A 13225-nucleotide genomic window follows, 5' to 3' on the forward strand; every position below is an offset into this window, starting at 1 on the left:
GAACTTACGATTCCGGGAGCTGTTGATAACACTATACTGGTCAAAGGCAAGAGGTCATTAATTTTGTTTCTAAGAGTAACAATTTTATCATTAAAAAAGCACATAAAATCATTACTACTGAGTGCTAAGGGAATAGAAGGCTCAATGGAGCTGTGGCTCTCTGTCAGCCTGGCTACAGTGCTGAAAAGAAATCTTGCATTATTCTTATTCTCATCTATTAATGAAGAGTAGTAGGCTGCTCTCGCTTTACGCAGTGCTTTCTTATATTCATTGAGAGTAATATGCCAAATTAAACGAGATTCTTCAAGTTTAGTGGAACGCCATATCCTTTCAAGTTGTCTAGACTTTTGCTTTATTTTGCGGGTTTCGGCATTATGCCATGGAGCTAATCTATGTTGTTTTATTTTCTTCTTTTTCAAAGGAGCAACAGAGTCTAATTTTATTCGCAGCGCATCTGTAGCACTATCAACAACATGATCAATTTGGGGTGGTGTACATTTTGTATAAGTTTCCTCCCCTACATGCAGACATGCTATCGAGTTAAGTATTGGTGGAATCTCTTCCTTAAATGTGGCTATAGCACTAACAGATAGGTTTCTGCTGCAAGAGCTTTTGACTAATGCTTTGTAGTCTCGTAACAGTACTTCAAAAGTTACTAAGAAATGGTCGGATAAAGCAGGATTATGCGGTTCGACTAATAGTTGCTCAATTTCAATACCATAAGTCAGAACAAGGTCGAGAGTGTGATTATAGCAGTGGGTTGGTTTATTTACACTCTGACAGAAACCAACAGAATCTAATATAGAGTTAAATGCAACAGTAAGGCTATTTTTATCATCGTCAACATGAATATTAAAGTCACCTACGATAATTACTTTGTCTGTTTTAAGAACCAAAGTTGATAAAAACTCAGAGAATTCTGATAAGAATTCTGAATAAGGACCTGGTGCACGGTACACTGTAACAAAAGATTGGCTGCAAAGTTTTCCAGGTCGGATGCGTAAGACTAAAAACGAGGCTTTCAAAGGAGCTATAATTGTATGAATATGCTAAGATATATAAAGTATGAAAACGGTAAGCAGTATAGTATAAAATATATAGATATTAATTTCATGATGATAAACATTGTGGAACAATGATGAAAAATGGGAATGGATGTGGCGACGTAAAACTGACACAAAACAACAACAAACTTTTGCCAGCCAATGGGAGAGCTTCATCAGCAGCACGTGGTAAAAACCACCAATGAGCGCTCAGCTCGAGATACCAGCGAGCCGTTTCCCATCAAGCATTTCGCTTCCGCAGCTCGTGGAGAGCAACTGCGCCAACTCGCCTCGCCTCGCTCTCAAGGCTGCGGGCGTCTTTGTCCCGCGAGATTTCAAAGTCTCATGTGGGCGAGCCTCCAGAGCAAGTCGGACAAAATGACTAACCATCATGCAACGCACTAGCAAGACGTTGATCGCAACTGCGCAGGTCTTGCTTGTCTCGCTTGTCTCAAACAAGCCTAGTGAGAGTGAGGCGGGTCATCAGAGTGAGTGAGGCGGGTCATCATGCCTTGGCCATTTTATGTATTTTTTTTTTTTCCTTTATTGGAGATTATTCTTTTGCAAGTACCTTGTCGACAATACACTTTTTAAACACATTACATAGGAAAATAATTCACGTTTTATAACATAGTAACACAAAAAATGTATTTTTTATAGTATTAAAATAGTATAATATTACATAAATAATAATTTAAAAAAAGAGAAAATAATATTATAAACATTGATAACACTCAAGAGTAGGGGTAATCATAATAATGTCTTGGTTCTTTCACAAGCTCTAAGAAGAGACGTTTTATTCTGTTCATTAGTGTCAAAGCAGTGAGATGATTGTCCACATTGTCTGTATTAAGAAAAGGGGGTTTTATGTAACAAAATTAAACAATTTTATCAGATTTTTTAATATTTAGTCAATCCTAATGTCCTTCTTAAAACCAAAACACAAATGTTCTCTTGTGAAAGGACCAGGTATTTGGATTTTGGTTGACGGACAGACTTGTAAAACAATCCAGAACACCACAGAATAATGTAGGCTACTTGTCAAAAAAGTGATCAGAAGTTTCCATCTCACAAATGCTGCCTTTATTGCTAACAACATTACATCTCAGTCCCAGCAGTTGGGTGCAAAATTATTCAGAATTTTGAAATTGTTTTTTCTCTTGGGGCTTACAGGATAAATTACATTGCTTTTTCTCCGTAATATCTGTCTGTAGTTGTATGATGAAATTATATCAAAACTAAGCATGTGTGCAAAGTTGCAAACTATTATGCAGTCATGAGCATGCCAGTAGGCTATACGTTTTTTTATTCATTTGTATGTCTGTAAAGCAGTGAGATTTGCAATAACATAGCACATCTGTTGGCGGGGGTTGTGGAACTTTGCATTTTGACCACCGCATTATATTGTAAAACAATGACAGTTTGCAAGTCACATTTTCAACCTGTGAATCACATTGTAAAACAATCTCAACAGCATCTCTGCATAGTAAGGCCCAATCCCAAACCACGCCCTCCATAGTTCAGGAACAGGCGGACCGCGGTCCGGGTCCGGACCCAGACGCCGACCTATACGGACCTGGACCTATAATCAATACATTAAAGGTGGGGTAGGTAATTTTGGAGAAACCGGCTCGAGATCGCTAGAATTTGAAAATACACAGCCGGAAAAAATCTGCCACTTCCTTACAGAGCCTCTCCCCCAACACACACGAACGCGCACATGACCAATGAGGGCACGAGATAAGTTTGTGCCCCGATGGAAGGCTGACATGCAGGTAGGCCATTGTACTTTTTACAGTATTACCGCTTCTACAGATGACACTTTTTTATGGATTTTTTGTCAAAGCACTTCAGATATTCATTGCTATCGGGATGTTAAGAGCATTCCATGGAATATAACAAAAAGTGTATCTCGAGCCGGTTTCTGAAACTTACCTACCCCACCTTTAACTACCCCACCTTTAATAGGGGATTTCAATTTTGACTGGCCGATTCTATTTTAACCGCTGCCGACAGGGGACGAAAGAGACTAGTGAGCGATACAGGGAGAGAAACACAGAAGAAGAGACGAGAGAGCGGCAGAGAGAAGCGGAGAGGAAAGTGAAGAGTTGCGATACAGTGAGAGAAGACGGAGAGGCAGGCCCGGCTCCAGGATGAAATGACTGAGCGGGCTGTTAAAAAATCCGAGGGGGCGATTTTTTTTTCACAACAATGAAAAATACTGGCAATGTTATTAATTGACACACCAAGCCTTTTTCCTTATCACTGCTCTATAATCTCTTTGCTTCTTTATTTTTATTCCGGATTTACCCCTCTCATTCTGTTCTTTTCCTCTGATCTTTAATAATAGATAGTACATTATTAGATGCCTGTACTTTGGTTAACAGACTAACATTGATTTCATCAATTTATAAATTGACAGGATCTGTAATTATACCATAACCTTTTCTCCTCTATCCCTTAACTCGTCTTCCTATACAGATTTACTAATTTACTATCTACTCTAGTCACGTCAGGATTAAAGGGGACCTGTCATGCAAAATGCACTTTTGTACGTCTTTTATACATGAATATGTGTCCCCGGTGTTCCAGGTAACTCACCAAGTGTCAGAAAATACAACCCTCTCTCTTTTCCTCCATACCCAAATCTCTAAAAACGGGGCTGCAATGGATCTGATACAGACTGATCCAGATTTGAATTATTTTCTACTTCACAAAAGTGGTGCTCCGCTTAGTGGTCAATTCTCCACCTATCAGGGGAATGAGAGGTTGGGCCACGGCCGGCCATTGCCGCTCGAAAGCGCTGGAGACGCTGTAGTACAGTATGCCAGGCCTGTAAGGGGCGCTGTAGTCTGCCACAAAAGCAGCGAAGAAGACTTCCCTTGCATGGTTGCCCTTCTGTTTATTCCCCGCTGTGGCTCTTTTTCTCCCTCCCCGAGGCAAGCGTTTGCGCCTCCTGCTTTAAAACAAATGAATAATGACTCTATATAATCATATGTAAGGGATAATGTGCAGCGACGCGGTCATTATGGGGAAAAGAACACCATCAGGCTGATCAGGAGCCCGACGCGGAGGGATCTAGATCAGCATGAAGGTGTTATTTTCCCCATAATGACCAAGTCGCTGCACATTATCCCACTTATTACATGGCCACATTCTCAACAAAGTAACGATATGACTCCCAATATTAATTGAAATGATTTTATTGATTTAAAAAATAGTTGTATTGATTTAAATTGACATGCATCCGCTAAGAAAAATAGTCCGTTGTTACTGTTTGAACTAACGTAGCAACGGCAGGAACTGCTTCGATAGCGTTTTTGAGGAGCTTTTTGATTACAGATTTGAAAACATTGTTGCTTGCTTTAAAAGTAGCACAATTCATGATGTCAAACCTTGGAAAGTATCTAGATATCCCTGCCCTAATGCCAAAGTAACTGGTAACTGAATATGTGTCGCCGTTTGATGTCTATGTCTGGACCGCTGCGTAAAAAGGAGGGTTTCAGCCCCATTACTTCTCTTCTTACTTCTAAAACACGGAGGACGGAGATCTCTTTTTCTCCCCCTCTTCTGACAGCCCAGCAGCTGATCTCAAAGTACGCTCCCCTCTCCTGCAGGGGGACGTGGTCAGCTGCAGCTCACAGAATCAGCCCGCTGCAAAAACAGTGCTGGAAAGAGCAAATAGAGCGAAATGAGGCATGGCTAAAATGCAGGATCTGTTTGGTATTTTGAAAAAAAAACTATATTTATATACTTCATATAGGTATGGCCCTACAATATATTGTTCAAATATAGCATGATATGTCCCCTTTAAAGAAGAAATAATCTGGTTAATTTTTTATTTTCAGGATTGAATGTTCAAACCAAGGCCTGAAACCTGGCATTTCATAAGAAAGTGACTAATATATAGAGGAGTCTAACTGCCATGAGAAAAATCAAATCAATGTTCCAGAATCCATCACTAGATGTCCCTCATTGTACCAATGTGGTTTATATAATACATAACATATTATTATCGCCTTGGCAAAAACCTGATCCATACAGGCAGCCCTAAATAATAACAAGTAACCATCATGTATCTGTAGTGGTCTGTCTTATTTTTTGTTGATTTCATATTGTTTTCACAGAGCTGTGAACATGAATTTCCCCCTGGGGACAATCAATCTAAACTAATTTAATATTCAATATATTCACACTTTGCGATTGAGAACATAAATGTTACAGTTACATTGAATTAGAAGTAGTAGTAGAAGAAGAAATACGCTAACGCTACAAACAAGCACAACACTGTTACTCTGTTTTTACTGACATGTAACATTTTATTTCACCTTGCTCTAAGTTTTTTAACGCACATTCAAAAACGGGAGTTTCAACCGGGTACCGGCCACCGAAAACGGGGACGTTTTGGTCACCCATCCTACTGTGTTTACAGCTAAGCACAGATGCTAACATTAATTAATGGACGGACTCATTCATGTTCACAACACCAGTGTCTCTCATTTGTTCAGAGACCGTGGCGCTCATTAAAAGTGCCAATGTGAAACACCACTATGAGACAAAACACAAAGTGTTTGTCCAAACATTCCCTCTCAAGTCAGAACTGAGGTCAAATAAGCAGCCTCAGAGCCCAATATGATCAGTCCACCAGGATCAAAATTAAAACTAAATATCGGTCCAGGCTAACCAATGAGCACCTGCATGTGTGTATGAGAATGGCCCTGACACCATTTCAGCCCAGATCTAAACTCCTGGCAGGACAAGCTCCAGCTCAATTCTCACACTGAACAAAAACAAGTGAGTGAGGGACTGCAATATAAGAGGGAAAGAAAGAGAAACTTTAAAACTGTTCAATTGTTATGACGTGTAAAGACTGATATTGTTCTATATTCGTCTGAAACTGTTAAGTCATGATGTGAAACGGTTAACAAAGAAAAAGGGAAACTGAAGCTGCTCCTACACTTTATTGTATTTATCTAAAATTAAGCACTTTTAAGATGCACATATTTTCAAAAGCTATTTTATTTATTTTCTCTGTTTTATTTTTAAATGCAGCCCGAGAGGAACATTACACATCCACAGTATTTTACTGTATAGTTCAATTAATTGACAATACATATTGTTCTTTTTGAATTGTACTTTCTTTATTTGATTGGCAGTCAGTTGCAGCATACATTTGTTCCAGAAGGTGGCAGCAGTGCAACATACCGGATACCGTTAAACACCAAAGAAGAAGAAGAAGAAAGGAAGACAAATAAGAAGCACGAAACACTACCGGTTTTTCGTGACAACAGCAGTGAGGTAAATCTATAAATTAACCCAGATGTATGTTGGTGTAAAGGATAAGTCTGTGAGAACAATATGTGGAGTTGCTGCCAAGCCACGCACCTAAAGGGAACCTACCACATCAGTTAGCATTAGCATGCTAACGAGTCGTTGTTCGTTCAACCAGCGTTAATGTCACACGCCGTATCAAATAAGCCATATCCGTTTCCCAGTTTCACTTTGTATTCTTGGATATTGCACCCATCATGTATACATTTAATTAATGGTGGCACTAAAATCGTGTGTACATGTTGAAGCTAACCGTTAGCCCCCAGAGCCCGTGTCTCTCCGGATGTACCACACGCGGCTGCAGGAGCTCAGTCTCCATACTTCAGTTTTTCCTCGGGTTAAAGTAAAACACGAATGGAAAACACTTTCAAACAAATACATCTCACGTAATGTCTTGTCCGTAACTGTTTTCATGTGTGGCTTGTTTGCATCGGTGAATTTCGTTCAGCCATCGACACAAAGGAACGATGCTTCCTGTTTATCTTAAGTCCTGTAAGGTCATATTCACTATGGATGCGTCTCCTACTGAATGCACACAGAAGGATACACAAATCCACCATTTCAGTTTGAATTGTATTGCATTTGTGTTGTTCTATGGTTTATTCTTATATATATTTATATTGCATTGTTGGAGGAGCCTGGGATGATTTTCATTTCCATAACCTACACTGTAGTGCATGTATCAATAAAACCTTTGAATCGTGTATATAAATGTATAATCCAAATATGTCTTGGAAGAACATTTCAAATCAGCTAAAAAAAAAGTTGGGGGGGGGTGGATCCCTACTTACTTATTTGCAGGTGTTTTCCTGTCTATAATGCAGTGTGAGGGGGAAATATTGATTTCATTGTGTGTTGTTTATTGAAGGCTTCTCATGTTCTTGCTTTGAATCTCAGATTGATCAGACACAGTGTGTTTCATAAAGAGCCAGTGATTCTGCACACCAGAGACAACATGGACTCTACAACAGCAGCACCAGCATGGTATGATGCACACACACTCTTCACAGTACACCAGGCTATCGTTAAGGTTTTAACGGTTCTACTACTTTGATCGATACCGCTTATCAATCCGGTCTTTTAACGGTTCTTTTGGAGAGAAAAAGAAGGTCAACTAACTAAACAAATTGTGAACAAAATTAACATTGCTTTTTATTTAAATGAAATACATAATATTTCACATCAAAAGAAACAAAAGTGTTTTAACAAATCGTATTAAATAGTGTGACAGAACTGTAAACAGAATAGCTGAAACTTTAACAAAATAAATAACTCTGTTTCCTCTAATCATTAACCCATGTTTGTATAATGTAGTTAACTCGGTGTGTTGCTGCTAGCATACATAACACCTAACGTGGAAACGTTACTCGTGGATGGGGCTACAGAGCTGCTTGAAAGACAGTGGAACCCGGTGCATTCCTCCGTCTGGATGTGGTGCGCTTTTGCTAAATGTTTAGACAAATTGCTTCGGTTGGGAACCGAAACTCGGTTCCAGATGAGAACCGATAAGAAAATGCCGGGTACCGGGTACCCATACAAAATACACAATTTCGGTTCTGCTTAACGGTTCCTAAACGCGGTAGACCCTGTATTCCAGCGGGTCCGTCTGCGCCGCGGTGACCCGGTGGAATACAGGGACTGGCCATCTGTGTGTTCTGGAGAATCACAGAACGACCGGCTCCGTACGCTGACGGCCGGCACCGCCCTTCATTTTTTAAACGGCATCATGTAAATTGCGCTGACAGGCGACAGAGGTCCACAGTTGCCCCACAGCGAGGCTCCCCCGCCCTCCAGTAGACAGTTCACGAGCTCAGTCACTTCATAACACCAAAGATGGGTCGCGGTAAACGCTCTGAAGTGAAGCTCCACTACACTAAAAAAGAAAAAGACAAGGCACAGTGTAATGCCTGTTAATAGCTCGCCACAGGCATAGCTCGGTTAAAATAAAGCACAGCTATTGTGCAATACATTGGTATTGCATGTATATTTTTATTTGTAACAATTTCAGTTAAAGCTTAAAAGAATAAAGATATTTTTGTTATCTAAACGTTTGACCTCTTTCTTTTACAATTTTGGAATCGAAATGGGGAATCGATAAGAACTGGAATCGATAAATTTCAAACGATACCCATCCCTAGTTACCGCCCTTACATGGTAAACTCTTATTGCACTTTTGGTAACGAGCATTGTCCACATCGAGACGGGTGAAGTTTAACCACACCTCGGAGCGCGTTCTCTCCGCCGTGTGTGTTGCTGCATGTAGCAGCTGCAGGGCCGGCCCTGACCAATTTGCCGCCCTCGGCAAGATTTTAGCTGGCGCCCCCCCCCCCAAATGCAGACACTCACTATAGGCGCATTCACACTGCGGTACTTTTCCCACAAAGGTTCATGCGAACTTAGTTCATGATCGCGTTCACACCAAAAAGAGCCGGTACTAAAAGTAGTTCATGCGAACCTTTTTACCCGCTCGAAAGTCCCTGCTAGAGAGCAGGGACTTTCGAGGGGCTCTTTTGTGAGAAAAGAGCTATATTTCTGATTGGCTGGGCGGATTGCAAACCACGCCCCGTAAAACTCCCAAAAAGTTTTGTGAAGCCGCCATTTTATTATCCTCGCATTAGCATTATTAGCATTAGCATTATTAGCATTAGCCCAGCGCAGAAACGCAGAGAGACTAACTTATGGCAACACAAAATAAAACATGGGAGCGGTGGAGATGAGGAGGTGTCGGCGTGCTGGCGATTTACTCGGAAGGCTTCAGTAGAAGTTGCTGGGACTCCCAGCAGCTTCTACTGAAGCCTTCCCCAACTCCGGGGACTTCCGGCCGGGGACTTTGGGCGGCAGTATACGCCGTGAAGTGGTTTGCGGCCTGCCAGTAAACCCAAAGCAGAAGAAGAAGAAGTGACGTCAACGGCTTTTTCCGGTGTGAACGCGATCTGTACTTAGTTCGCGCGAACTAAAGAGTTCGCATGAACTAAGTTCGCATGAACCTTTGTGGGAAAAGTACCGCAGTGTGAACGCGCCTTATGATTCATTCGTGCACGGTGTGGCATGACCACCAACACAGAAAGATATTGACACAAGATGTGTGTAACTGTATTTAGTTTCCTATCCATGTGAACATGATTTAAGTGGGGGGGGACCTCACGTCCTCTAGGGGGGTCCGGGGGCATGCTCCCCTGGGAAGACTTTTTTTTTTTTTAATATTGCAGTTAAAAGCATCAATCTGGTGCACTTTGAGAGCAACATTAGGAGATATGGATACATCTCTCAACACCCATATGAAACAGAACTGTAAGCAGATTTTCTTTATGGATATTTTACAAATCACTCCCCTTTCAAACTGTATTCTTGTTTATTAATAACAACTTTTTTGTACTGTCAGTATTTTATACCTGTTTTTCACCTATTCTCTTATTTTTTATAACTATAATGATCATATAAAGGTGTGCCTTTACCTCACTGAGCTGAGGCTATCAGAGCCGCTCAGTCTTTCAGGAGAGAGCTCTCTAAAGCTCTCCCCCCCGCGGCCGCTTACACAGTAAATTCCAATGTTAATAAAAGCACACAGAAGCTGTGTACGTTTTTTGGGAGTTTGATTTATTTTTAAATTAATACAAATACAAAATTAAAACCTATAATTGCACACTAAAACCATTATTTCAAAAAAAGAACAATTTCACATAAACCTCTGGTTTTTACTGGGGCTGGGCCAGTTCAACTTGATTTGGAGGGGTGCCATAGTTTATGGGCGCTGTACGCAATATATACGTAGTTCTGTTAGTATAAGATAATAAGATGTACTTTGTTGATCCAAAATCGGGAAATTGTGTCATGAAATTTAAAAAAAAATATTTTTTTAATTTCTAACTTCTTTTTTTTCCGGCGGCCCCTATGGGTTGATACGCCCTTAGCATTCGCCTATACTGCCTATGCCGAGGGCCGGCCCTGAGTGTGTGTGCGCTGCATGTAGCAGCTGTGTGTGTGTGTAAACTGCCCCGCCCCTTCACACACAGACGGGAGAGAGAGATCTCTCGTCTGGATTGGAAAGATCGAAAATACTAAAAAGAATCATAGACGCACGTTTGCAGTGTTTTTGCATATTAGAAAGGAGTTGGCTTAGATGTGTGCTGTTAGGGACCCTGCTTCACTGTGAACGTGCCACTCCTCGTCTATGGTTGCTGCTCCAGTTTGACCTCTTCCCCTCTCCGCAGGTCTTTGATGTAGCCGAGCCTTGCAGTTGAGATGAGTGATCAGAAAAATGGCGGTGACCACGAGGATGACTTAGACGAGCTGTCTGCCAGTGATGAATCTGAGCCTGAAGGAGGACTCAGCAGTGCTCCGTTTGACCCCGAGCTGGACGACGACGATGATGATGATGAAGATGGGGGGGAGGTTGTGCTCTCTGCTCCTTCCGCTGGACGCCTCGTTCAGAGTCCATTCAGTCTGAGAGGAGGGGGCTCGGCCTTCTCAAACCGCAGCCACAGCATCTTTGAATGTCTGGACAGTGTGGCCCGCCTCGCCTCCTCCTCCGCCTCTTCCTCCTCTTCCTCCTCCGCTCAGAACCACCGCCCCGTTTCAGACGGAGTGTTCGCCCGTCCTCTGCCTCCACCTCCCAGCAGGAAGACGAGCCAGCCTGCGCCCAGCTCCCCCACACCAGCGAAGAAGAGAGGAGTCCCCGACTACCTGGTGCACCCTGAGCGCTGGACCCGCTACAGCCTGGAGGATGTGACGGAGACCAGCGAGCAGGGCAACACCAGGGCCGCCCACACCTTCCTGTCCAGCCTGCAGCAGAGCAAGGAGCCGCAGGAGAGTGCTGGGGACTCAGACCTCCAACACAAGATGATCTTCTCCAGACCCAGCGGGCTGAAGGAACAACCTGCAGATCCCCCCACAGCTGCTACGGGCAGAGATAAGGAGGCCCTCCTCCGGCTCCTGGAGGAAGAGGAGTGCAGGAAGAAGGACACACACCTCAGTCACCTGGAGGACGAGGATGACGGAGAAGAGAAAGAAATGGCTGAAGCAAGGAGAACCGAGCAGAGGGGAGGAAATGCTGAGGAAAAAGACACAAGGGCAGCTGTGGGGGGGGCAGAGGAGAAGAAGAAGGTGCAGAAAGGTGTGCCGGAAGGGGAGGACGTCCCCTCCTTCAGGAAGACCAAGCGTAAGAACTACAGGACGAGCGCAGGACAGGAGGACAACTGACCGTTCATTTAAATGTGCTGACATTACTGTTCTCAGAGCAGCTTCAGCCAACACTGCGCTCTGGAGTCTGTTTCCACGTCATCGGGCCGGCTACCACTCAGTACAGTCGGCTTCCTGTTGTTGTGTTCCAATGTAAAGTGTTGTCTGTTGAGAGTCAGACGTGGTGTTGGCATCAGCTCAATGAGCCGCAGCCTCCGTCTGACATCACATGCCATGTGACTGCATCATGTTAACTGTTATCTGTGGGGTTTGAACTGAGCGCTGAACCTGGAGGGATTACATTCAGTGTTGTCTTAAAGTGTCTTGTTGCATGTTCTGTATTTTGGAATAGTCTTAAATAAAAAATATTGATTTGTATATGTTTTCTGTCATCCTTTCAAAAAACATTCACGGCTATTGTTTTGATAAAAAAAATGTCTTATTGAAAATGAGAAAATATGTTTATTCCCAAATTCAGAGATGAAATATTGAATGTCTCTAGAACTTGTTTCAATCCTGCGGTGGATGACACTCACTGAGGCTCCTTTAGATCAAGTCCATCCAGTCAGCAGTGTGGCGTCCTTTATCTCCTCGACAAGTCTTGGGTGAGAACACCAAACATTGACAAAATATGGATAGCTCGTCTAAACAATGTCGGACACCGTAATCTTCTCTGGTTCCCTCCCCAATCTGATCAATGATGACATGTATAGCCGCATGTCATCATTTCAGCGCTGGTTGTCTTGGTGGTGCCCAGCAAACAATGTGGGCTTCGTAAATAATTGGACAGCCTTCTGGGGAAAACCTGGTCTGATTAAGAGAGACGGCATTCACCCTACTTTGAAAGGTGCAGATCTCAATTCGGCAAACATTTCAGGGCTTTGTGGACTTAATCCATGACAAACTGGAGTTGAGACCAGGAGGCGGAGTCGCAGTCTTACACGCTTCTCTGCGCTCTCTCTTAGGCAGTCATCCATAGGAATCCCGAACCCAATAAAATACCCAATATTAGCGGTGTGTGTGTCTGCCCAAGGACAATTTAAGGTAAAACCTAATAGAGGTGTCATACATAATAACCTAATCAAAGTAAATGTAACAACTACTACAGTGCAACAAAACAGGAAGATTAAATGTGGTCTCTTAAACATAAGATCTCTAGCATCTAAAGCAATATTGGTAAATGATTTAATATCAGATTATAATATTGATATATGCTGTCTCACTGAAACTTGGTTGAGACATGAAGAATATGTCAGCATAAATGAGGCCACTCCACCCAGCCATATCAATACTCATATTGCTCGAGGCACGGGTCGAGGAGGTGGAGTTGCAGCAATCTTTGACTCAAGTTTACTTATCAATACTAAACCAAAATGTAATTATACCTCCTTTGAAAGCCTCGTTTTTAGTCTTACGCATCCGACCTGGAAAACTTTGCAGCCAATCTTATTTGTTACAGTGTACCGTGCACCAGGTCCTTATTCAGAATTCTTATCAGAATTCTCTGAGTTTTTATCAACTTTGGTTCTTAAAACAGACAAAGTAATTATCGTAGGTGACTTTAATATTCATGTTGACGATGATAAAAATAGCCTTACTGTTGCATTTAACTCTATATTAGATTCTGTTGGTTTCTGTCAGAGTGTAAATAAACCAACCCACTGTTATAATCA

At 42.2% G+C, this 13225-nt stretch overlaps 1 protein-coding gene across 1 annotated transcript; it reads left to right on the forward strand.

Moving 5' to 3' along the window:
* The first annotated feature begins 7192 nt into the window (after positions 1-7192).
* tssc4 (tumor suppressing subtransferable candidate 4) lies at positions 7193-11930 on the forward strand. The gene is given in 4 exon segments (XM_034104595.1): positions 7193-7197; positions 7301-7358; positions 10586-10602; positions 10604-11930. Coding segments are annotated over 4 exon segments (1050 nt in total). The 3' UTR covers positions 11574-11930.
* The last annotated feature ends 1295 nt before the right edge of the window (positions 11931-13225 follow it).

Source organism: Pseudochaenichthys georgianus, chromosome 3, assembly GCF_902827115.2.
Source record: "Pseudochaenichthys georgianus chromosome 3, fPseGeo1.2, whole genome shotgun sequence".
NCBI lineage: Eukaryota > Metazoa > Chordata > Actinopteri > Perciformes > Channichthyidae > Pseudochaenichthys > Pseudochaenichthys georgianus.